At 44.7% G+C, this 26,809-nt stretch overlaps 2 protein-coding genes across 4 annotated transcripts in view; one reads left to right on the top strand and one right to left on the bottom strand.

Moving 5' to 3' along the window:
- LOC114669326 (zinc finger protein OZF-like) overlaps positions 1-26,809 on the bottom strand; it is a 523,681-nt gene that overhangs the window by 311,808 nt on the left and 185,064 nt on the right. The gene's annotated exons all lie outside the window — the stretch shown is intronic.
- On the top strand, positions 1,331-25,930 carry LOC127526367 (NACHT, LRR and PYD domains-containing protein 3-like). The gene is made up of 9 exons (XM_051921748.1): positions 1,331-1,421; positions 8,588-10,307; positions 15,152-15,325; positions 15,535-15,708; positions 16,389-16,562; positions 16,843-17,016; positions 17,255-17,428; positions 17,667-17,840; positions 25,377-25,930. The coding sequence occupies exons 1-9, from the start codon at positions 1,331-1,333 to the stop codon at positions 25,480-25,482; spliced, it is 2,961 nt and encodes a 986-aa protein (XP_051777708.1). The 3' UTR covers positions 25,483-25,930.

Here is a 26,809-nt window from a genome sequence, read left to right as displayed (position 1 = left end):
CTTAATAATTTAATTATGATAAGGAGGTTTGTGAGAGAGTATAATATATGTATATAAACCCCTCAACATAATTTTTTGACAATCTCTGAACATTGCAAAATTTCTAAGGATTGGAAGGTAGAACATATTTCATTATATTAAGAGTGCTGAGGCAAATACCAATAACTGCAAATTAGATAAACTTCCATCCATCCATTTTCCAACCTGCTGAATCCGAACACCGGGTCACGGGGGTCTGCTGGAGCCAATCCCAGCCAACACAGGGCACAACGCAGGAACCAATCCCGGGCAGGGTGCCAACCCACCGCAGTAGATAAACTTTATTAATCCCAAGGGGAAATTTAAATGTAACATGAATATTAAAAATACAGACTTGTACCACAAGTAATAAAATCAGTTGATAGAGTAAGGGACGGCCAGCATCTTTCCCCAGCCCAGATGCCTCCTAATAGAAGGACAGGGGGAGATGGCTTTTGAAGGGGCGCCATCTCCCCATAACTGCTAATTGGCAGGGCTGTTTGGGAATTGGTATTTGTCGGCACAGTCCTGTTGGGTTCCCAGGGTGCCACCAGGTGTGCTTCAGGAATTGCTGAGCCCTCTTATATAGGGCTTTCACCTTACCCGGAAGTGCTCCCGGGTCACAATTACGCTGACCCGGAAGTAACCCCACGACTCTGAATAAAAGGAAGCCGCCTCACTCCATTTGGACAGCCAGAGTTGGGAGGAGGAGGAGGAAACTTGCCAGGGGAGGAGTGGAGGCAGAGAGGAAGAGAAATGAAAGCTAAGATTTGCTGTGTGCTGTATTGTGATTTGGGACTGTGCTTGCTGCTGTGGTAAATGCTTATTTTGAAGTGTTTCCCACCAAGAACAGAAATAAAATTCGTGCTCTGTGCCACACTTGTGCTTGTGTCTGTTGTGTCGAGTGTTTGGGGAGCTGTGCGCCCTCTGGTGGCCTCAAAAGATAGGAAGATATTGAGCAGAAATTGCAAAATGAACTTACACTGATCTGCATTTATTTTATAACATTGGGAGGAAGCATTGAATTGCCTGAAAGCAGTGGGCAGAAAAGACTCCAAAGGCACTTCTTAGCACACCATGGTGGAATGAGCTTGTGGCTAAAAGTGCCCCCATACAGCACCTCCTGGAGTGTATGCTCTGACCGCGGTGAGTGATGTCTCAGTGATGAAGACCATTTGTTCACAACTTCGCTCGGTGGTTGATGGGTGCCTGTGAGGTGACACTCTTCTGGTCATGGGTGAATTCAATGCAGCCACTGGCACTGATAGGGCTGGCTATGAGGATTGTCTCGATCCCCATTGGTATGGTGAACATGGCTCCATGTTCCTTGAATTTGCAGAAGTTCAGGGGCTACGAATCGCTGGATCCTGGATCTAGCTCACTGAGCCACATTCTTGGACTTGGTACTCCAATACTGGTGGTGCGGTGAAGGAGATCGATCACTTCCTTGTGGGCAGACCCTTGAGGCTCATACAGAACTGCAGGGTCTACAGAAGTGTCCAGTTTGTGAATTCTGACCACAGACTTGTTGTTGCTACTCTTAGGATCCAGCTTAGGTCCAGTAGTTTACCACCTACTAGGAAAATGAGCCTGGACTCCATGAGACTCCAAGATCAGGCTGTTTCTAATGAGTTTGCAGGCAGTTTGTGTGAGGAACTTTCAGATTTGGGTACAACTGCCAATCCTAATGTGATGAGGGAGACCTTCTGTGACAAGACCCTGAAGGTTTCTAAGGGTTGTGTTAGTGTTACTGGTGTTCCCAGAAGTAGGGTATTGCATCTCGCAGGGCACCCTGGATATCATCGAGAGGAGTCGCAGCACATGGCTCAATGGCAACTCTGGTCTGTACTGAACTGAGAGGGACAGCTGTGATGGCTCGGAGGACAGATAAACAGGTGTTTGTTAGAGGAATCTGTGAGACACACCATCTGTGGTCTAGCGACCCACGTCCTGCTTACAGAGGAATCGAAGCATTACGCACATCTGAATCTGTTCCTCAGAGAGTCGCAGTCAGGCCATCTGATGGAACGGCCCTTACGGAAGACACTGCAGTTGTGACCCGCTGGGCTGGCTACTTTGAGCAGTTGTTCAAAGCTGATCCTCCGGCTAGGACATTGGATATCTCTGGTCCACGGTCCTTGAAGCTGATCCTCCAATTAGCTGTGAACCACCCACTGAGATTGCACAGGTGGCAAACCAGCTGAGGGGAGAGGGAAAGGCTGCAGGGATCTGTGGTATCCGGGGTGAACTTCTCCAGGCTGGTGGTAAGCCTGTCCTCCTGGCATTGCAAGCAATCTTATCTTCCGTCTGGGAGACTGGCATCATCTCAACTGTCTGGAAAATGGGACTTGTCGTCCCTATCTGGAAAGGGAAGGGTGTCACCTGGATTGCAGCAACTACAGGGTGATAACACTGCTCTGTGTGGGGTAAAGTCCTTGCTAGGGTCGTCCTCAATAGGATCTGTGATCACTTGCTCGCCTACCAGCGACCAGAGCAGTCTGGTTTTACATTTAAGAAGTCTATCATCCTGGCACTGAGGGTTCTCATGGAGCACAAACGCGAATATCAGCAGAATTTCTTTGCAACCTTTGTTGATTTTCATAAATCATTCAACTCAGTTGATGGAGCTGCCCTGTAGGACATCCTGAGACTTTGTGGGATCACCTCAAGGTTGCTGGATGTCATGGCTGGCCTGTACACTGGTACTGTGTGTGTTGTGCAGACTGGAGGCAGAACCTCTGTGTTTTTCCCAGTTGATTCTGGGGTTCATCAGCGGTGTGTTCTGCTCCTGTTCTGTTCAGTACTTGAATGGACTGGGTGTTGGGCAAGGTCGTGGGGTCCAGCGGCTGTGGGGCATCTATTGGTGAAGGAAGATTCACAGATCTTGACTTTGCTGACGATTCTGTGATCTTCACAGAGTCAATGGAGGCTCTGATCGGGGCTCTCGAGAGACTCAGTGAAGAGTCTGAGTGTCTGGGCTTGCGAGTATCCTGATAAAAACCAACAGCCAGGCCTTTAATTACCTCTTAGGACCAGCCATCAGCACTGTGTCTGTCTGTGGAGAGAGTGTCGACCTCTTCGAGAGGTTTACTTACCTTGGCAGTGGCATTGATGTCTCTGGTGACTCTTCCTATGAAGTCAGTAGATCGATTGGAAGAGCATGGGGGGTCATGAGGTCGCTGGAAAGGGTGTGTGGCGCTCCTGAGATCTATGCAAAAAGACGAAGGTCCAAGTCTTTAGAGTCCTGATGCTTCCTGTCTTGCTATATGGTTGTGAGACATGGACGCTATCCAATGACCTGAGACGAAGACTGGACTCCTTTGGTACTGTGTCTCTTCAGAGAACCCTTGGGTACCGTTGGTTTGACTTTGTGTTGCTCATGGAGTTCCGATGAGGCACATTACCTGCATTGTGAGGGAGTGTCAGTTATGGCACTATGGCCATATTGCACGACTAGCTTGCAGGACCCAAGTGACTGGACCAGGCCAAGGGGACACCCATGTAACACCTGGCTGTGGCAGACAGAGGGTCATTTTTGGAGGGTAGGACTGGATACCGTGTGTCTGCCTGGGGGGTTGCCCACCAGGATCCCAAGCTGTTTCATCATGTAGTGGGTGTGTCAACATGCTGTACCAGTGCATGCTCCCCAACCTGACCTGACCGGATCCATTTTTATATATTTCCAGAGTTTGTCCTGCCCTTACAAATATTCAGGCATTGTGTGTTTTTAAAAGTCAGGTTGTGTCTCCATGACACAACTACATAGAACAATACAAAGGCTACTATGGACTGGTAGAACATTTCCAGAAGCTTGCTGCATACATGAAAATACCTGAATCTCCTCAGGAAGTAGAGTCTGTTGTGAAGTTCCACTGTGTTGTCACACCATTCCAGTTTGCTATTTATATGAATTTCCGTGTACTTGTAGCTTTGCACCACTTCCATGTCCTCCCCCTGAATAATAACTCATTGGCGTTTCAGAAGTCCACCACCACAAACTCTCTTGTCTTGCTGATGTTAAGTTTCAGTTGGTTCTCCTTTGCACCACAAGATGACTTCCTCCACATGCCTCCTGTACTCTGACTCCTCTTCATTTTTAAAGTACCCTAAGATGGAGATGACCATCAAAGGTGTTTATTCAGACTTACAGTACAGTAGGTGACAGTAGCATATCCTTTGTATTCAAGACAGGAGTAAGACAGGGCTGTGTGATGATGTCTTCCAGCTTTTCAACCTGGCCATAGACTGGGTTATGAGAAAGACAAGTGAAGATGCACAGAGGGGGAATAGAAGGACTATCTTCACCACCTCAGTAAACATTGACTTTTTAGATAACCTTCCTTTGCTCTTCCACACACACCAGCACATGCAGGGAAAAAACTGAATGCCTATTCCTCTTTGGAGGTCAGGTGGAACTGACAGTGAGTCAAAAGAAAACAAGAATCATGACAGTGAATGAGGAGTTCCCAGCACCATTCAAAGTATATGGTGCTGACCTACCCAGGATAGAGAAGTTTAACTACCACTTCAGTGTCATCCACCAGGATGGTGAGGCAGATGAGGATATAAAGTCTGGGAAAAGCAAGGAATTCCTTCAGGACCATGGGAAATGTGTGGAGGTCATCCAAGTATTGCAGTCACACCAAATTAAAATGGTATGAGAGCCGTGTCCTGTCTGCAAAGGTGTATGGGTCAGAATGCTGGAACATGGCAACAAATGATCTAACCAAGCTGTTAAACTGTTCCACACCATAAGCCTGAGGGAGATATTGGGCTTTTTCTGGCCCAAAAAGATCTCCCACCACGACCCCTCCTCCTTAAATGTCAACAAGAGGACATGAGTAATATCATAATGAAGAGGCACTGGAAGTGGTTGGGCCATGCGATTATTAGAGATGCTTGATAGCGTCATTAAACCAGCACTCCACTAGACACCAGAAGGACATAGGAAACATGGGAGACCAAGAAGAATCTGGCAATAAACTGTGGAGGATGAGATGAAATCTATGACATACTGTATACTTGGGGCACACTGGAGACAATGGCCAAGGACAGACCGCTCTAGACGAACTTTATTACTGCCCTACACACCAGAGGGCATAAGGGCAGTAGGTTTGCAAGTAGGATGGAGGAGACATCTGAGAATTTCTGTAGGGGACAATCACTGGTATTATAGTGGAAGTCTGTTGTGCAGTGGGTGAACAGGTATGCAGTCAGAACAGTTCCCAGTGGTGCTTTGGTATTACACACTACCATTTCTGACACACGGTCCCTGAGCCATGTCCATCCTTTTCACAAAACAGGATGGACATAGCTGTGGTGAATACATATTTTAAGAAGAGAGAGGAACAAGAGTGGTGGAAGATGCACACAGGTAGATTACATCCTATGCAGAAGAGTCAATCTGAAGGAGATTGAAGACTGCAAAGTGGTGGCAGGGGAAAGTGCAGATAGGCAGCATAGGATGGTGGTCTGTAGGATGACGTTGGAGATCAAGAAGAGGAAGAGAGTGAGGGCAGAGCCAAGAATCAAAATTAAAAAATCTCTTTGAGCCTAACTATTACCTAACTGGTAAAGGATGTCGCCGAGTTGTATTTCTCCAAGTTGTTTTTTCACCGAATTGTCTTTTGCCGGGTTGTCCTTTCGTCAGGTTGTCTTTCGCCTAGTTGTGTTTTCGCTGGGTTGTCTTTCGTCCAGTTGCCACTGAACCCCCCAACACACTCCAAATATGAGGCCTTGATCCCTAATGCTCTCTCATCGTACCAAACGTCCTCACTAAGTTGTGGCTCGCAGTCTAACTGAAGAAGCCTTGCATTCAAATCATTTTTTGCATGCATGGTGACTTTCTCACCTTTTGGATTTGCCCATCCTTCCTCAATAACATGTACTTTTCTATTTTCTACTCCAGCCCATCACTTTTATTTAGCATGGCTTCTGTTATTGCTAGAATATTATAAATACAGTGGATTCAGGAGGTATTCTGACCCCTTCGCTTTCTGCACACTTTTTTGTGTTTATAGATTTACATTTAAATGAAAAAGTGGCCACATGTTTCCAGAAATGTTGGCAAATTTATGAAAAATCAAAAACTGAAATCACTCATTCCCAGAAGTTTTCAGACTCTTTGCTGTGACACTCCATATTGTGCTCAGATGCTTCTTAATTCTTAATTCTCCTTGAGATTTGTCTGAAACTTGACTGGAATCCACCTGTGGCCACCTGAATTGATTGGACATCCTTTAGAAAGGACCACATGTATCTCTGTGTATAGAAGGTCCCACAATTCATACTGCATGTCAGGAAAAAAACCAAACCATGCAGTCCCAGGAACTCTCTGTGGACCTCTTAGATCAAACTGTGTTGAGGCAGAGATCGGGACAAGGGGATGAAATCATTTCTAAAGCTTTGAGTGTTCCCAGAAGCAAAGTGTCCACAATAGTTGCGAAATGAATGAAGTTTGGAAACATCAGGGCTCCTCCTAGAGCTGCCATTAAGCACGAATGTGTAGCTGGACAAGAAGATTCTTGGTCTGGGGACCCAGTGATCACTCCTAGAGCTTCAGGAGTCCTCTGATGAGATGGAAGAACCTGTAAGGAGGATGGAAATCTCAGCAGCACTCCATTAATCTGGCGTTTATGGTAGTAGAGTGGCTAGATGGAAGCCCCTCTTGAGTAAAATCATATGACAGTATTAAGAAATCTGAGAGCAGGAGAAAAAACTTTCTGGTCTGATGAGACAAAAAACTGAACCCTGTGGGTAGAATTCCAAGCACTTTGTCTGGTAAAGTCCAGGCACTGCTCATCAGCTGCCTAGTGCCATCCTTATAGCGAAGCTTTGTGGTGACAGAATCTTCCAATGGAGGTGCAGGGACAGGGAGACTGGTCAGAATTGAGGGGATAAATCCAGAGAGACCCTTGAAGAAAACTTGCTTCAGTGTCCATCCCACTTCAGACTGGGGCGACTATTCAATGGAACAGAAGCATACAGCCAAGACAACAGTGGAGTGGCTTCTGGACAAGTCCTTGAGTGGTCCAGCCAAAGCCCAGACTAGCACCCCTTTCAAAATGTGTGGAGAGACCTGAAGATGTCAGTTCACAGATGCTTCCCATCCAATCTAACGGAGCTTGAGAGGATCCGCCATGAAAAATGGGATAAACTGCCCAAATCCAGATGTGCAATGCTAGAAGAATCTTACCAAAGAAGACTTGAAGTTGGAAAAGCTGCCAAAGGGGCTTCTTAAAAGTACCGACTTAAGGGTCTGAATACTTCTAGGAATGAGAGATTTCCATTTTTGATTTTTATTAAATCAGCAAACCTTTCTGAAAACATGTTTTCACTTTGTCATTCTGGGTTATTGAGTGTAGAATGATGGGCAAAATTTGGAAATGAATCTTCTCTTTCTGCACATCTCACTGTGTTCAAGAGAAGGGCTCAGGATACTCTCTCAATCCGCCGCTTGATCAGTTACTACAGTTGACTTGTTTTTTTATTTTATTTAAGACCAGTAATCATAATGTTGCCTTTGACTCTTTATCTTTGAGCCACAAACTTCTGAATTATGTTTGTATTTATTTTTACGTTATTGTGCCTCCATTTAAAGTGAAGTTGTAAGCCTGGCCTGTCTTAACCTTCCTAACCCCTGACCTTTGAGTTACCTACTTCTATGGCCTACTCATACCGGCCCCCATTCCTCCCATCCATACATTGGTGTCCCTTTAGTTCAAATGCAGCTCATAAAGGCATCACAATGCCCCATAAACTTGTGCCCATCAGTCCTAGCCCAAGATATGAGCCATGCATTAAGCCTTCTAATCTCCTCGGTCTTACCTGGACTGATATGTGGCACAGTTGCAACTTAGGAGAAGACCACCTTGCCATTTCTACTCCTTAACTTGGCACTTAAGTCTTGGATTGCTGAACTGGCAGTCTGCTGATTACATTGGTCTTCTTTTCCAATATGGCCAATGAGAACTAAATCTGCACCTACTCTGGCCATGGTCCTGTTCAGCCTATTATCCATCAGATAGGTAGCACACCATGCAAGAGTCTGACCACACAGTAAGACAAACCTAAATCTCAGTTCCCTTAGTAATCAAGTCATGCACTATCATTCCTTTTCTCTTTCTGGTGGACTAGTGTTCAGGTGACCCGATGGAGTTCCTCCACCCTACCCACCACCTCAGAATCAGAGTCACCGTTAGACCCCACAAGATCCTAAAAATGTTTGGCCACTTGTAGCTCTGAGGTGCAGCCTTTGTGCAGTGTGTGCCTGTAGCCTTTTATGCACTGCATGTTCAACCATGACATGCCTCTTTCTACCTGTCTGCTTGAAGTCTCCTCCCATGTGCACATTATCCCTCTAAAAGACACCCGGGCAAGATCTACCAGTTTCATGCTCCAACACAGGATAGCCACCTCCGCCTCAAGTTCATTGACCCTGACTGCAAGGTGTTGGATGAGCTGGCATCTCTCACATGTGTAGACACCTTGGGAGCAGGCCTCATCAAAGTCAACATCCAAAATGTCCTACTTTTATTTTTTTCTCACAAGTCTTCATTATTACTTTCAGGCCTCCATGACACACACAAAAACGGTGAATCGACAAGAAATCTGGATCATCAGGCTTCTCCTGGACATCCACACACCAGAGCTGTGGGCTTTGAAACTCAATACCCAGACCTGATTGTCATTAAACAGTACAAAAGAACCTACAATGAGAAGGTCCATGAATTTGAGAAGACGGGGAGACAACAAGCAGAGCTGATAGAGGAGGAAACAGAAGAGAAATATATGCGAATCTGGGCTGAGCAGCTTTTTAGGAGGAGTGCTGGAAGTGAGATAGACTCTAACATTGTAGTGGTCAGTGGGATGGCTGGAATTGGGAAGACCACCATGGTGCAGAAGATCATGTTTGACTGGGCCAGAGGCATTCAGTACCAGAGGTTTGCATTTGTGTTCCTGTTTAAATTCAGGGAGCTCAACCTACTAGACACAGAGACAGAACCCCAGATGTCTCTGACCAGGCTGGTTGTAAGGCACTATAAATATCTCAATGACCCAAGACTGAAGGAAATCTTGCAGAAACCAGAATCTCTCCTCTTTATATTTGATGGTCTGGATGAGTACAAACACAAATTGGACTTCACACAGTGGCAGCTCTGCTCAGACCCAGATGACGACTTCCCTATCCACATCCTGGTCACCAGCCTGGTCAGAAGAACATTACTGAAGGGCTGCACAGTTTTAATCACAAGTAGACCATCAGCCCTGGAGACTCTGGACATGAAGAGTTTTGATCGATTTGTATGGCTCAAGGGGTTCTTCCCTGAACAATTGCTGATGTACTTTAAGAAGTTCTTTGGTGACACTGATCAGGGCTCTGAGGCTTTTCATTATGTGGAGAAGAACCCCATTCTGTACGCCATGTGCTTCAACCCCTCGTACTGCTGGATTATCTGCTCTGTGCTGAAAAGCCAGTTCATGACACCTGAAGAAGAAAGAGGAGCTGCCCCCAGAACTATCACCGAGCTCTTGGTGATGTTCCTTCGCAACATCCTCACCAATCACAAGCGAGAAGCCAAAGATCAGCGAGAGATTCTGGTCAAACTAGGAAAGATGGCTTATTATGGGGTGGCTAACAAGATTCTTGTGTTTTATGACAAGTCTGAGATGTCCACCTTTGGTCTCCAGCCAGTCCTGTCCTCTCTGTTCCTCTCAGAGTTCCTTAAAGAAATCCTTCAGACAGAAAGCACTCTGGAGCACACAACCTACACATTCTACAACCACACTCTGCAGGAGTTCATGGCTGCCTTATCATTTTATCTCGATCCATCAGGAGGCATTGAGGAGCTGCTTGAGAAGCTAGACTCATGTAACGATGGCCGGTTTCAGATTCTCACTCGATTTTTAGCAGGACTGGCCAGACCTTCTATGTTTAAAGCACTGAGAGAAGTCCTGGGAGAGTTTGAGAGGAAGACAGCAAAGCAAATACTGGAGTGGGTGAAGAAGAAAGCTGAAGGGGCACTGAGAGGTGAAGATAAAAGTGAAGCTCTGCGAGTGTGTCAGTGGCTTTGTGAGACTCAGAATAAGAGATTAATCCGAGACGCCATTGGGAAGGATTTAAAGATGGAGTTTAATGATATGATTTTAAGTCTTCTGGACTGTGCTGTGCTGGGCTCTGTCATCAGCTGCTGTGGAGAACTTGAGGAGCTCAACCTGTCAGAGACACCACTGTCCTCACGGTGCATCAGGATCCTGGTGCCGGGACTCATCTGCTGCAGACTTGTCAAGTGAGTAATAAAACCTTCATGAGTTTAGTTTGACTGTCTGTGGACTCAGAGGGGTGACGTTAGTGTGTCCATCAGGGGGTGTCAGGCCTACAAATAGGGTCCATGTCAGAACATACACTGCTGTGTGTCACAGTGCCACCTGAAACAGCAGCTATATAACAAGAGAAATCTCAATACAAATGACAATTCATACTTGGTTTGATTGAGCTTGTACTCTGAAAGTTAATTCACCATTAGACCCTTGAGGAACTTGGTAGGCAGTATGGCATACTGGTTAAGGCTTTGGACTTTAAGCTCCCTGGTTGTGAATTTAAATCCTTGACACTGTGTGACCATAAAGAAGTCACTTCACCTCCCTGTGCTTCACTTAGAAAAAGAAAGGCAACCGATTTTATAGCAAAAGTTAGAAATCACCCCGGATAAAGGTGTCAGTGAAATAAATAAATTAACGTAAATGTTAGCAAATTAATAGAAAAGCCATTTCAGTGTCCTCGTTAGACAACTTTGACAGCCCTTTTTTACAATTTACGTGGTGTGGTATTTTGAAAACAAATTTTTACTCATACAGTCATATGAAAAAGTTTGGGACCCCCCTCTCAGCCTGCATAATAATTGACTCTCCTTTCAACAATAAAGATATCAGTGGTCTGTCTTTCATTTCCTAGGAGTACTGCGGTGTTTTCCGAACAAAGATTTTTAGTGACGCAGTATTTAGTTGTATGAAATTAAATCAAATGTGACAAACTGGCTGTGCACAAATGTGGGTCCCCTTGTCATTGTGCTGATTTGAATGCCTGTCACTGCTCAGTGCTGATTGGTTGGATGAGCTCTTTAACCCTTCATAGACAGGTGTGTCCCATCATGAGATATAAAGGTATTTAAGGTGGTCAATCACAAGTTGTGCTTCCTTCCCTTTGACTCTCCTCTGAAGAGGGACAGCATGGGATCCTCAAAGCAACTCTCCAAAGATCTGAAAACAAAGATTGTTGAGTCTCCTGGTTTAGGGGAAGGCTACAAAAAGTCATCTCAGAGGTTTAAACTGTCAGTTTCTGTAACTGTAAGGAATGGAATCAGGAAATGGAAGGCCACAGGCACAGTTGCTGTTAAACCCAGCAGGTCTGGCAGGCCAAGAAAAATCCGGGAGCGGCATATGAGCAGGATTGTGAGAATGGTGACAGACAACCCACAGATTACCTCCAAAGACCTGCAAGAACATCTGGCTGCAGATGGTGTATCTGTACATTGTTCTACAATTCAAACATCTGTATGGCAGGGTGATGAGAAAGAAGCCCTTTCTGCACTCACACCACAAACAGAGTCACTTGTTGTATGCCAATGCTCATTTAGACAAGCCAGATTCATTTTGGAACAAAGTGCTTTGGACTGATGAGACAAAAATGGAGTTATTTGGTCAGAACAAAAAACGCTTTGCATGGTGGAAGAAGAACACCACATTCCAAGAAAAACACCTGCTACCTACTGTCGCATTTGGTGGAGGTCCCATCATGCTATGTGGGCTGTGTGGCTAGTTCAGAGACTGGGGTCCTTGTTAAAGTCGAGGGTTGGATGAATTCAACCCAATATCAACAAATTCTTCAGGATAATGTTCAAGCATCAGTCACAAAGTTGAAGTTACACAGGGGTTGGATGTTCCAACAAGACAACGACCCGAAACACAGTTGGAAATCTACAAAGGCATTCATGCAGAGGCAGAAGTACAATGTCCTGGAATGGCCGTCACAGTCCCCTGACTTGAATATCATCGAAAATCTATGGGATGATTTGAAGCAGGGCGTCCATCAAATTGAACTGAACTGGAGAGATTTGGTATGAAGAATGGTCAACAAGACCTCCATCCAGAATCCAGACACTCATCAGAGGCTATAGGAGGACAGCGTCTAGAGGACGAAAGGAGGCTCAACTAAGTATTGATGTCATATCTCTGTTGGGGTGCCCACATTTATGCACCTGTCTAATTTTGTTATGATGCATATTACATATTTTCTGTTAATCCAATAAACTTAATGTCACTGCTGAAATCCTACTGTGTCCATAAGGCATGTCAGATATTAAAAAGAAGTTCAAAGAATTAAGAGGGCTTCCCAAACTTTTTCATATGACTGTAGCTGCTTGGACAAATGACTGTAAACACAATTTATATGTAAGTTATAAACTTTGTCCAACAAACACGTAATAACGGGATGCTTCTTCATCATGGAGGACATGAATGCACCTCAGTGTCGATAGAACAGTGTCAAGTGACGTGGTGTTAAAGGTGCTATATAGGCACCCAATCTGACACAGACTGACACCAGATGTACACGTAAAATAAAACACAAAGATTTATTTTCTTAAGCTGAGGTCCACGTCTTCCCCGTGTCCCACAACCCTAACACAGTCCTCAAAACACCACAATAAAGCAAAACATCACCCTGTTTCTTCCTCCACTCCTCCAAGGCAACTTCTTCATCGTCGTCCTCCTCCCAACTCTGGCATCTCGATTAGTGGCTGCAGGCTTCTTTTATAGCCCAGACGGGCTCGTTAAGTCATTCAGCTCCCCCTGGTGGTGGCCAAGGAGCCCAAAAGGCATGAGCTCCAAAGTCCCATGCCTGTGGCCCTGATGCAACCCAGGAGGGCTGCCACCAAGTGTTCCGGGGGACGTAGCGTGGATCCCATGGCTGCTCCCTTGGCTCTAGTGCCAAAGGGGCGTCTCGGCCGGGCATGGGGACACAACCTGTGCAGGGTCTACATCGATAAATAAACAGTGGTATGTACCGTGACACGAGATAAGTGATCAAAACACTCCTTAGCTCCCCTAGTAGATGTCATCAAGCCGGTGACGGGATCCGACACTGGTCAAAAATGGCACAATACTGAAAAAAAAACATAAAATAAATAAAGCAATAACTGGCTAGAGTTGCTCCCAGTGGCGAGACAAACCACAGCCGTCCAACCTGAGCGCTCCGTCCACTAAACCTGCGCCGCTTCTCCCAAATTAGTTACCCTGCTGAACTGAAAATCCCCCCTCAGTCTGCTTTTACGGGGTTTTGTAAATGAACCAGCTGTCTGCAACACTAAATTAACATGCGGCCATCTTGTAATGCATTCTGGGAGTCCCCCATTAATAAGAATAACACGGTCAGCACTAATGAACTCCTCTAAGAACAAAAGGGGCAACAAACCAACTTCATCCGGCCGGTCGTCTCTCCCCGATTGCTGAGTTTGCTTTATTTTCCCTCATCACTCGTCAATTACAAATCACCAGCAGCCTCATATTGGCGTCCAACAGCAGCAGCTGTGTCCTTCATGTGCACCGTGGGTGTAGTCAGGAATGTGGAGCCCCCCAAATCAAATCACAGTGACGCCCCACTTACATCATTCTGACTAATTACGACAACTAAGTAAATACTTTCAAAAATAAGGAAAAGAAACAACTCGCTACTAACTCGTTTTAGTCAAAGTGATCCCTTCACGGGGGGCAGCACAGAGGTGAGCACTGCTACCCCACATCTCCAGGCAGCAGGGTCAAATCCCACCCTCTTCACTGACTACTTAAGGTCTTTAGGGTGTAAAGCAGTTCAGAAGTAAACCCCCCGATGATCGTCACGTAGCTGACTGGCCTGTCCATACGACAGCAGGACATTAGCAGCAGATTTGTGATGGAGTCACACCTGAGAGTCGACACCATCAGGACTGGCAGCCCTGACACCATGTGGTGTGCCAGCTTTGTGTGGTCAGCAGTGACATGAGAAGGTCATCAGTCTGACTGAGAGTGCACAGAAAGTGACTGGCTGACATACACATAAGGAGCAGATATAGAAAGTGACCCAGTAAACAAAATGAAGTCTTCACCCACATAAGAAAACCCAGCTGACAGCCACTGCAGCAGATGGTCACAAGAAAGGGGCCATCTTGGACTTACAATTGGTATATAGTGCCTCCACTGGGGCAGATGCGTGGTGTGGTACTTTAAAAGCAGAGACAACTTTAGTCTTGAAAATAAACTAAATGAGAGAGACAGAGAGCTGCTGTGTCCTGTCTGTCTGTCTGTCTGTCTGTCTATCTGTCTGTCTGTCTGTCTGTCTGTCTGCCTGCCTGCCCACCCATTCATCTGTCTGTCTGTCTGTCTGTCTGTCTGTCTGTCTGTCTGTCTGTCTGTCTGTCTGTCTGCCTGCCCACCCATTCATCTGTCTGTCTGTCTGCCTGCCTGCCCACCCATTCATCTGTCTGTCCGTCTGTCCTGTCTGTATGTATGTCTATCTATCTGTCCGTTCATCTGTCTTCTCTGTCTGTCTGTCTGCCTGCCCACCCATTCATCTGTCCTGTCTGTCCTTCCGTCTGTCCATCTGTCTGTCCATCCAGCTGCCTGCCTGCCTGTCTGTCTGCCTGCCTACCCATTCATCTGTCTGTCTGTCTGTCTGTCCATCCATCCATCCATCTCCCTGCCTGCCTGCCCACCCATTTCATCTGTCTGTCTGTCTCTCTGTCTGTCTGCCCACCCATTCATCTGACTGTCCATCCGTCCATCTGTCTGTCTGTCTGCCTGCCCACCCATTCATCTGTCTGTCTGTCTGTCTGTCTGTCTGTCCATCTCCCTGCCCGCTTGCCCACCCATTCATCTGTCTGTCTGTCTTCCTGCCCACCCATTCATCTGTCTGTCCGTCCGTCCGTCCGTTCATCTGTCTGCCTGACAACCCATTCATCTGTCCATCCGTCCTTCTGCCCGTCCGTCCTTCTGTCTGTCAGTTCGTCTGTCTGTCTGTCCATCCATCTGTCCGTCTGTCTGTAGCTCCTCGAGTCTTCATTTCCTTTCTCTTATTTTTTTTTTCTCTCTCTCTCTACAGCCTGAGGTCATGTGATCTCACCCTTGAATGTTGCTCATTTCTGACCTGGGCTCTTACTGATGAACACTCACGACTGACTGAGCTGGACCTGACCAACAACAGCCTGGATGATGATGCAGTGTTTGAGATCTGTGAGGGGCTGAGTGACCCAAACTGTAAATTAAAGAAGCTGAGGTGAGGAGTGTGTGTGTGTGTGTGTGTTGATTTTATAAATTTAATTATGGATGCCAATGTTAAAGAGACATGGAAATAAAGGCGAACTGTACATGTAATAACACTAACTTGTCAGGCCTGCTGGTCTCTTTTTATTGAGTATTTTTGTAGGAATATTAGAATTGTTCACTAACTGTCACTGTCAGTTCCCCCTCTCTGTGTCTCCACAGCCTGTCTGATTGTCATCTCACCTCTGGATGTTGCTCAGATCTCTCCTCAGCTCTCTCTTATGAACACTCACGACTGACTAAGCTGAAGCTGAGCCACAACAACCTGGGGTATTCAGGGGTGACCAAGCTGTGTAAGGGGCTGAGGAGCGAAAACTGTAAATTAGAGATATTGAGGTGAGGAAATAAGGAGACCGTGGTTGTGGATTAATGGAATTTTAGCAACGTCATGGATTCTGAGTATTAAATGGAAAGAAATGGAATCCAGCACAATGTTTAAATTCTAAAAGCTAACTCCGGGGATGTCACCTGAGCTGCTAGATTTTAAAGTGCTGTTTTTCTCCAGAAGACATCAGAATTTTTCCTCTTGGCCCCCCTCTCAGTTATCCACCTTGCCGTCACTCCTCTCTCTTTATCTCTACAGGTTGGACTCATGTGGTGTCACCTCCAGATGTTGCTCAGCTCTCTCCTCGGCTCTCTTTTGCGGACTCTCGCCACTGACTGAGTTATACCTGTATAACAACAAACTGGGGGATTCAGGGGTGGCTAAGCTGTGTGAGGGGCTGAGGCATGGAAACTGTACATTAGAGATGCTGAGGTGAGGAGATAAGGAGACCGTGGTTGTGGATTTATGGAATTCTAGCAATGTCATGGATTCTGAGTATTAAATGGAAAGAAATGGAATCAAGGAGAGTGTTAAAAATGCTTCCTTCCAGGCAGAACAGTGGGGTCACCTGAGCTTCCAGATTTCAAAGTTTCTATTTGCACTCCCAGCTCCCAAAGACATCAGAACTTTTCCTGTCGCTCACCCTCAGTCACTCAGCTTGTCTTCTTCTCCTCCCTCTTTATCTCTACAGTCTGAACTGTTGTGAACTCACCTCTGGATGTTGCTCAGCTCTCTCCTCGGCTCTCTCTGATGAAAACTCAACACTGAATGAGCTGAACCTGAGCAAGAATGAACTGGGGGATTCGGGAGTGGAGCAACTGTGTGAGGGGCTGAAGAGTGAAAACTGTAAACTGGAGAAACTGAGGTGAGGAGATAAGGAGTGAGATTGGGATCAAATGTATTGTTTATTATTATTATTATGGTGTGGTTTCATGAATTATTATGGTATTGGTTTCATGAATGTCATTCTTAAAGGTATGTGGAATAAAAGGCCATGCATAAAAGTGGTGAGTGCAGCAGATCAAACTACAGTGCCACCTGACTTGTCAGGTCTGCCAGTTTTTTAACATGAATATCAGAATTGTTTCTAACTGTCACTCAGTCCCTCACCGTGTCTCTGCCTTTCTCTCTCTTCATCTCCACAGACTGATTGAATGTCATCTCACCTCCACATGTTGCTCAGCTCTCTCCTCGGTTCTCTCTTCTGAACATTCTCACCTGACTGAACTGGACCTAAGCGACAATAAACTGGAGGATTTAGGAGTGGAGCAACTGTGTGAGGGGCTGAGGAGTGAAAACTGCAAATTAAAACTACTGGGGTGAGCAAACATGAAGAGTGAGTGTGTGTTGGTGGTACAGATTTTATCCTAGCAGAACATATGGATGTCGGTATGAAGGAGACATGGAATAACAGGCCATGTTTAAATGTGTTGACATCATGCCAGGCTGCTGTGTCACCTGCGTTGAGGTTTTTTCTGCTCTTGTTCACACGATGATCAGAATTCTTATTATTGCATATGTTTGGTGTCTTCACCTCCTCTCTCTTTGTCTCCACAGGCTGTCTGAATGTGGTCTCACCTCTGGATGTTGTTCAGCTCTCTCCTCGGCTCTCTCTACTCCACACTCACCACTGACTGATCTGGACCTGAATGACAATCAACTGGGGGATTCAGGAGTGGATCAGCTGTGTGAGGGGCTGAGGAGTGAAAACTGCAAATTAGAACACCTGGGGTGAGCAAACATGAAGAGTGACTGTGTGTTGGTGGTACGGATTTTATCCTAGCAGAACTTATGGATGTCAGTATGAAGGAGACATGGAATAACAGGCCACGTTTAAATGTGTTGACATCATGCCAGGCTGCTGTGTCACCTGCGTTGAGGTTTTTTCTGCTCTTGTTCACACGATGATCAGAATTCTTATAATCGCGTATGTTTGGTGTCTTCACCTCCTCTCTCTTTGTCTCCACAGGCTGTCTGAATGTGGTCTCACCTCTGGATGTTGTTCAGCTCTCTCCTTGGCTCTCTCTGCTCCACACTCGCCATTGACTGATCTGGATCTGAATTACAATCAACTGGGGGATTCAGGAGTGGATCAGCTGTGTGAGGGGCTGAGGAGTGAAAACTGCAAATTAGAACACCTGGGGTGAGCAAACATGAAGAGTGACTGTGTGTTGGTGGTACGGATTTTATCCTAGCAGAACTTATGGATGTCAGTATGAAGGAGACATGGAATAACAGGCCACGTTTAAATGTGTTGACATCATGCCAGGCTGCTGTGTCACCTGCGTTGAGGTTTTTTCTGCTCTTGTTCACACGATGATCAGAATTCTTATAATCGCGTATGTTTGGTGTCTTCACCTCCTCTCTCTTTGTCTCCACAGGCTGTCTGAATGTGGTCTCACCTCTGGATGTTGTTCAGCTCTCTCCTTGGCTCTCTCTGCTCCACACTCGCCACTGACTGATCTGGACCTGAATTACAATCAACTTGAGGATTCAGGAGTGGATCACTTGTGTGAGGGGCTGAGGAGTGAAAACTGCAAACTGAAGAAACTGTGGTGAGAAGGGAAGGAGTGGGTGGGTGTGACTCTGTGTTAATGTATTGAATGTTTGCTGTTACTTATGTCTTCACATTCTGAGTAACACAAGTAAAACTTCTAAATGTTCTCCTCAACAAGCTGGTTAAGTTTGCAGATGATACCAGGATTAGCAGATAATTTGGAATCCGTTATATCATCACAGAAGGACTTGGATAGCATACAGGCTTGCGCAGATTTGTGGCAGATGAAATTTAATGTCAGTAAATGTAAAGAATTTCACATGAGAAGTTAAAATGTGAGGTTTGAATACACAATGGGAGGCCAAAAAATCGAGAGTCCACCTTTGAGAAGGATTTAGGAGTCGACTCTAAGCTATTGACTTCCAGACAGTGTTCAGAAGCCATTAAGAAGGCTAACAGAATGTCAGGTTATATAGCACCTTGATGTGTGGAGTACAAGTCACAGGAGGTTCTGCTCAAGCTTTATAACACACTGGTGAGGCCTCATCTGGAGTCCTGTGTTCAGTTTTGGTCTCCAGGCTACAAAAAGGACATAGCAGGACAAGAAAAGGTCCAGAGAAGAGCGATGAGGCTGATTCAGGACTACAGGGGATGAGTTATGAGGAAAGATTAAAAGAACTGAACCTTTACAGTTTAAACAAAAGTAGATTAAGAGATGACCTGACTGAAGTGTTTAAAATGATGAAGGGAATTAGTCCAGTGGATCGAGACAATGACTTTAAAATGAGTTCATCAAGAACACGGGGACACAGTTGGAAACTTGTTAAAGGTAAATTTTGCACAATCATTGGGAAGTTCTTCTTTGCACAGAGAACGATAGACACTTGGAATAAGTGACCAAGTAGTGTGGTGGACAGTAGGACTTTATGGACTTTCAAAACTCAACTTGATGTTTTTTTGGAAAAAATAAGTGGATAGAACTGGTGAGCCTTGTTGGGCTGAATGGCCTGTTCTCGTCTAGAGTGTTCTAATGTTCCTCAAAGCAAACCTCATTCTTGAGCTTGCAGGATCAGATTGTTGGCGTCTTTCAATAACAAGTAAAACGGAAAAGCACAGCAAACCGAAATTCAGCAAAACCCAAATACATGTCTGTCTTTCTAAAATTAATAAAACTCAAAGACGTCTTCTTCAGAGCTGCTTGGCTGAATGGCATGAAGCTTCTCAGCCGGGTAAAGGCGGATTGTGTTGGCGAGACTAATTAAGGCGTGATATCAGAGTTGTGTGCTCAGACAGCTGATCCTGCATCTCTCTGACCAAGTTTATTTGAAAGTAACCCATTTTAGTGTGCAAAGGCCCCGGACGCCTCCACGCTGGGAGGACCGGGGAAGCAAGTGTGGCCAGAGCGTTACCTACCCCGGGACGCTAGATGGCAGCGGTGCCTCGGACTCCCACAGGGCTCCATGGGAGTTTGATACAGCCCTGTTGGGATCCACAGATGCCACCAGGTGGTGCTGCAGCAGGATCTGCTGAGCCCTTTTTTGGCAGTTCTTCCGCCACACCAGGTCATCAGGCACCTGGAGCACCTGCAGTATAAAAGGAGCCAGCAGCCACTACTCGAGGAGTTGGGAGAAGGGAGATAAAGCTTGAATGGAGGAGTGATTTCTACAGGCTGTTTCAATGTGGTCTCACCTCTGGATGTTGCTCAGCTCTCTCCTCGGCTCTCTCTGCTCTACACTCACAACTGACTGATCTGGAACTGCAAGAAAATCAACTGGCTGATTCAGGAGTGGATCAGAGGAACTCGGGTGAGGAAACAAGGAGCGAGCGTGGAACAGTACAACTTCTCACTACACATATAAAGCTGTTGAGAGCCATCTCATTACTGAGTGATGTCGTGTTACCCTTTAGGTCAACTGGGTGAAATGGTTGGTTAGTCGTCCAAAGGTCTCAGGTTTGTGGCTCATGGTCATCATTTAACTGGTGACACCACAACTTGGATTCCTCAGCAGAAACCAATATTGCTATTTCTCCGTTTCTGAATGAAGTTGGTGGCAAAAGTAACAGTCCAGGTGTAAATTGAAGCAGGGGGCTGAGAGAGAGACAACCTGACATGATATCACAAATACAAAAGTGTGCTGGTTCAGCTTAGAATCTTTCCAATCTGCAGAGTGGGGTGTTCGGCTTCATGGCTCATAGATGTGAGAGCTTCTTTGTAATCCATAGGTCTCTGATTCATGGCTGGTGAGGAGCACTTAGATATGGATTCTTCAGCAGACACTTTGTGTTTGGGTTTTATGAACTTAATTATATCAAATTCATGGTAGAGAGTCTGTACTTTTGGGATCCCAGGTGGCCACACTTAGGGCTCAATTATACTTCACGCTCAGAACAGGTACGTGCACGGATCATGGCTGCCACGAGTTCCCAGCATTCATTTGACGCGTCCTCTGAGCAGGTCCTGGGAAATTAACGCGACGTGTGCGGGAGTTGCAGCACCAGCAGAAAGTCGGGGGGGCGCAGTGTGATAAAAGTCGGAATGTGACGTCAGAGTCTCTGTTTACTATCTACATGTGACATGAAGCCATGGGATTGAGGTGTGCGCTGCGATATTTGGTGAATGGTTCGACGTGGTGAGGCAAAATGCTTTTATGTTCAAGCGTCGCATATTCCCGATCATAAAGACATGATACATTTGAAAAGTCTCACATACCATCTTCTGTGCCATCTTATTTATTTATTTTGCACCTTCACAATAGGATCAGAATGTAGAGAGGCATATTTGAGCCGCAGAGAAAAAATTAAAGACACGGTGAAAAGGTCTATTTTATGATTAAAGTGGAAATGTCCACTTTAACCTCATAGTTTACTTTATCATTAAAGGAGACTGTCGTAAACATCATCTTCAAACCGACCCAGTTGTTAATTGCTATGTACTTCTGGGGCTTCCTTCTGACCTGACAGCAGCAATCACCACACAGGACACATGACATGTATGATATTCCAGCTCTCTGCACATTTAGAATCTTTAAATTTATACTTGATATCATTTTCATGATGAAATGCATTACAATATGGATGTTACATTTTACAGATAAGTCGCTAACTTCATTTAAATAACGAATACTGATAATAATTACACATTCGATGGTGGCACAGTCTGCCTCGTAGGGACTTGCGTCCCTTGTTTTCCCTAACTGGAGTTTGCTTGTATTCCCGCTGGATTTCCACACTGGGCTCCGGTTTCCTTCCAAAGATATGAATGTTTGGGGATTTGGCGACGCTAAAATGACGTCAGTGTGTGTGTGTGTGCTTGTGTTCACCTTGCGATGAGCTGATTTCTCGCGCCTGATGCTTGCTGGAATGGGCGCATCCCTGGGTTGATGGATTTGATCATTAAACATCTTTTTTAGGGTGGCACGGTGGCTCAATGGTAGCGCTGGGTTCGCTACCCGGGTCTGCGTGGGTTTCTTTTTTTTTTTTTTTTTAATTAATTTTATTGTAATCATTCCATACAAATAGATCAATTAATACAAAATAGAATTGAAGACAAATCAAACCCCACCCTTGAGAAGGAGGGCATGGCCAAAGGAGAATTGCTTAGGGCTTATTAATAGGGCAAAAATAAACCAAAAAAAAGGAAAAAATATATGTATATAAATAAATAAATGGAGAAGGAAAAGAAATGCGGAAATAATTATTTCTTTCTGTTCTAAAATATTATTGATTAGATCCTGCCAGGTTTTGAAAAAATTTTGTACAGATCCTCTAACTGAGAATTTGATTTTTTCCAATTTCAGATAATATAAAACATCGGTTTCCCACTGACTTATCAGAGGAGAGTTAGGATTCTTCCAATTTAACAGAATAAGTCTGCGTGCCAAAAGTGTAGTGAATGCAATCACAGTTTGCTTGTCCTTCTCCACTTCAAGTCCATCTGGAAGGACACCAAACACAGCTGTTAGTGGGTTAGGAGGGACTGGGACACCAAGGCTGTCTGAAAGGCACTTAAAATTTTGGTCCAAAATGATGTTAGTTTGGTGCAGGCCCAGAACATGTGACCCAGTGAGGCAGGAGCTTGGTTGCATCGTTCTCAGGTTGGATCCTGCCCTGGAAACATTTTGGACAGTTTTAAGCGAGACAGATGTGCTCGATATATAATTTTCAGTTGAATGATTCTATGCTTTGCGCATATAGAACTCGAGTGAATTCTCTGCTTTGCTACCTTCCACTCCTTTTCTGATATATTGATTAAGAGATCTTCTTCCTAATGTCCTCTTGGATCATTAAAAGGTAGGGACTCCAATAAGATTTCATATAATGCGGAAATGGTGTTTAATTCCTCGAATTTGAGCAGTATTTTTTCCAGCATGGTGGAGGGTACAAGATGAGGAAAAATCGGGCAGTTTCTGTTTAACAAAATTTCTAATTTGAAGATAGTGAAATAAATGTGTAACTGGGAGGTTGAATTTTGGAACATAATTGTTCAAAGGATGCAAAGATATTGTCAATATAAAGATCTCTGAGCAATTTAATCCCAGATCTTTTCCAGGTATTAAAAACTGGATATGTTTGCGAGGGTTGAAAGAGATGGCTCTCCTGCAGGGGTGCCACAGATAAAAGATTTTCCATCTTAAAATGCTTTCTAATTTGGTTCCATATTCTGAGTGAGTAAAGCACAATTGGGTTATTAGTATATTTGTGATAACTTGCATCTATTGGAGCGCAGAGCAGGGAGTATAAAGAAGTACTACAGGATTTTACTTCTATTGCGGACCAAGCCTGTGTATGTTCATTTATTTGTGTCCAGGTTTTTATGGCTTGTATGTTTGCTGTCCAGTAATAAAACTGAAAATTAGGTAAAGCCATGCCACCTTCTGCCTGAGGTCTTTGTAGGGTCGCTCTTCAGATACATGAGTGTTTTGAGTTCCAAATGAATGAGGTAATTGTTGAATCTAATTGCTTAAAAAATGATTTATTGATATATATTGGAATGTATTGAAATAAAAAAAGAAGTTTAGGAAGGATATTCAATTTAACAAAGTTAATTCTTCTGGCTAGAGTGAGATGAAGGGTTGACCATCTATGCAAGTCTTGCTTAATTTTTTCCATACAGACGGCAAAATTTTGTTGATAAAGAGCTTTATGTTTACTTGTGATATTTACCCCTAGGTATTTAAACTGGTCGGCAATGGTAAACGGTAGGGTATCCAATCTAATATTATATGCTTGTGAATTCACTGGAAAGAGTATACTTTTATTCAGATTAATTCTAAGACCAGATATCTTTTGAAATTCTGTAAGTGCTGTTAAAACTGCAGGCACAGTGTTTTCTGGGTCTGATATATATAAGACCATATCATCTGCATATAGAGAAATTTTCTGTTCCAGTCCTTCTCTGATAATCCCTTTTATCTGATCAGAATTTTGGCAGTGAACCGCTAGTGGTTCAATGGCAATTGCAAACAGCAGTGGTGACAAGGGACATCCTTATCTGGTGCCACGTTCTAGCTTAAAGTAGTCTGAGCTAATGTTATTAATACAAACTGAAGCTTCTGGATTGGTATACAGTAGTTTGATCCATGCACAAATGTTCGGGCCAAACCCAAATTTCTCTAATGTATTGAAAAGTTATTTCCATTCAATCATCTCAAATGCTTTTTCTGCATCCAATGATAATAATACTTTTGGGGTGTTTGACTTTGTTAGTGAATATATTACATTAAACAGGTGTCGGAGACTGGAAGATATGTGTCGGCCCTTGATAAATCCAGTTTGATCTTGTGATATTACCGAAGTCAGCACTTTCTCCATCCTTCTAGCATTGCGTTTCAAACATTTATTTTACAAAAACGCTACAAAATAAAATAAATTTCATTAAGACACAAGGAAGGGTATACAAAACAGATTTCTTTCACTGTGTTTCAAAGACGAGGTCTTCAAGATGGTGGCCACCATTAGTGATACACTCTTTGAGACAGTTTCTGAACGCTCGCATGACTCGTTCGGCCATTTCAAGGTGAATAGTGGTGATTTCGTGGCGAATAAGCACTTCAAGGTTTTGAGGCCGATGTGTGTAGACCATCGACTGTTGAAGAAATCGAAGCGAGATCAGGTGAATGCGATGGCCACCCAGCATCGCCACACAGGGAGATTACCTTCCCCGGAAACATCTCTCGCAAAACTTGTACGGATCTCCGCTCAGGCAGTATGATCTGTTGCTACAGGCATCCACCACATCCGTTTCTTCCAGTACTCCAGCATTTCAATGTGACGTTCTGAAGTGACAGTGGCCGTTGCTCCCCCCAAAAGCAATGGCAAATTCTGCAACAGCGCACCAAAGTGTAACACGTGTGCTCACTCTGCAGGGGTCTCTGATGAAGTTCACCAGGGTTGGTTTCAGCCCAATAGTGAAAGTTTAGCTTATTTAAGCAACCATTCAAATGGAGATGTGCCTCATCGCTGATATCACATGATGATGGCATCTTGATGAACGCTTTGTAGAATGTTGGCGCATTCCAGTCTCTCTCAACGAGTTCCTGCCCTCCCATCATTTTGTATGGATGGAAATTAAGATCCTCATGCAAAATCAAAGACGTGTTGGAAATGCCTACAGCAGAAGGGCGCTGAACGTCTAGGAGACTCCAAAATGGATGCCCTTACAGCTTGGATGTTTTCAGGCGCTCGTACAGTCCGAGGACGGCCTGGAGATTTTCTGTTCAAGGTTGTACCCGTCTGTCTAAATTTGGAACTGGGATGTCACCGTTAGGAGGAATGCTGAAGTGCGTTTCGGAAGGCGCATTGTGTGGTGATGATGGATTCGTTGATTCGACAGTGAAACCAACAGTGCACACCAGACCATGGAATGTTGCAGGCTGAAAACTACAAGGGATCACCTAGCAAAGGACCCCAACCCACTTCCCGCAATTACCTTGAGAAATGGGGTACTTTATTTTGGCTCACCCTGTACAAGGAAATAAAGTCACACCTGTTACACTGTATGAACAGCAGGAGGCAGCAGAGGCACTGCCAAGAGTCTCACTGATCCAAGGATCCTGTTAGATGCTCAGTTGTACAGTGAGGAATTGTGGGAAGGACATGTCAGGGAGAGATCTGTGGCCATTAAATAACAGTGAAGTGATGCATGATTCTGTTGTATCCCACACTTTTTTGTCTTCTCCACAGGGTTTTTTGTGTCGGGATCAGTGAGGAGATGGAGAGGACACTGACGTCACTACAGGAGGAGCTGAGCAGATCAGGGCGGCTAGTAAAGATCATACGAGAAGAGTAGCTTTGTGACCTGACTGAGCTCCCACTGGCGGAGTCCCCTGTCAACTCATTTCCTCAGATGCTCTACTGAAGGTTTCTCTTTAGTCTTCCTCCTACATTTTGTTTTAAAGCTGTAATGCAGTTAGCCTTTGACACAAACCAATACATGTTTCTATGAGTTTCCACCTAAGTTCCTCAAAGCTCCATGATAGCATGAGCACTAATCCAAAGATAATAGTAACAGCGGTGTCACCAAGTTGTCTACCTTAGACTTACTGGATTCATCTTACGTTACCTTGTGACGATAATTAACATGAACTGATGTGTGACGATATGGTGTGGACACAAGGTGACGAGAAGAGACCATCAGTCAGTACAGTGATCAGTGTGGATGACACCCTTCAAATGTTCATTTTAACATTATGAGTGCCTGTGGCCCACTCTAGACAAGCTAAAAAGAGCACGCATTTCAGTTTTAAATTTGGAGAGTTAAGAAAACAAAAATATTAAACACTTTTAATATCAACCAACACCCTTACTGCTATTGTAATGTAGGCGGAAGTGAAGAGGAATGATCTTCAGTGCATCACTCTGCTCTGTGCATTTAATAAGCTCTGTGCTCACATAGATAGCCTGCTTATGAAATATTATTCTTTCATTTACAGTACACACCGGCCAGTTTGTTAGGTACACCTTGCAAGTAGCGGGTTGGACCCCCTTTTGCTTTCAGAACTTCCATAACTCTTCGTGGCGTAGATTCACCAAGGTGCTGCAAACATTCCTCAGCGATTCTAGTCCATACTGACATGATAACATCACACAGTTGTTGCAGATTTGTTGGCTGCACATCCATGATGTGAATCTCCTGTTCCACCGCATCCCAAAGGTGCTCTACTGGATTGAGATCTGGTGACGGTGGAGGCCATTTGAGTGCAGTGAACTCCTCGTCATGTTCAAGAAACCAGTTTGAGCTTTGTGACATGGCGGGTTATCCTGCTGGAAGTGGCCGTCAAAAGATGGGGACACTGTGGTCATAAAAGGATGGACATGGTCAGCAATAAGACATGGGTAGGCTGTTTGATTTAAATCATGCTCAGTTAGTAATAAGGGGTGCAAAGTGGGTCAAGAAAATATCCCCCACACTATTACACCACCAGCACCAGTCTGAACCATTGATACAAGGCAGGATGGATCCATGCTTTCATGTTGTTGACGGCAAATTGTGACACCCTACCATCTGAATGTCACAGCAGAAACTGAGACTCATCAGACCAGGCAACGTTTTTCCAATCTTCTGTTGTCAAATTTTGGTGAGCCATGTGAATTGTAGCCTCAGTTGTCTGTTCTTA

This window comes from Erpetoichthys calabaricus (genome assembly GCF_900747795.2).
Source record: "Erpetoichthys calabaricus chromosome 1 unlocalized genomic scaffold, fErpCal1.3 SUPER_1_unloc_22, whole genome shotgun sequence".
NCBI lineage: Eukaryota > Metazoa > Chordata > Cladistia > Polypteriformes > Polypteridae > Erpetoichthys > Erpetoichthys calabaricus.
Note: the sequence above shows the minus strand (reverse complement) of the source record. Positions and strands in the feature narration are given on the sequence as shown.

Coding starts and splice junctions, on each gene's coding strand:
- LOC127526367 (XM_051921748.1), top strand. CDS start 1,331: ATGGCTCCATGTTCCTTGAATTTGCAGAAGTTCAGGGGCTACGAATCG. Junction 15,326..15,534: donor TGTAAATTAAAGAAGCTGAG/GTGAGGAGTGTG, acceptor GTGTCTCCACAG/CCTGTCTGATTGTCATCTCA. Junction 15,709..16,388: donor TGTAAATTAGAGATATTGAG/GTGAGGAAATAA, acceptor TTATCTCTACAG/TCTGAACTGTTGTGAACTCA.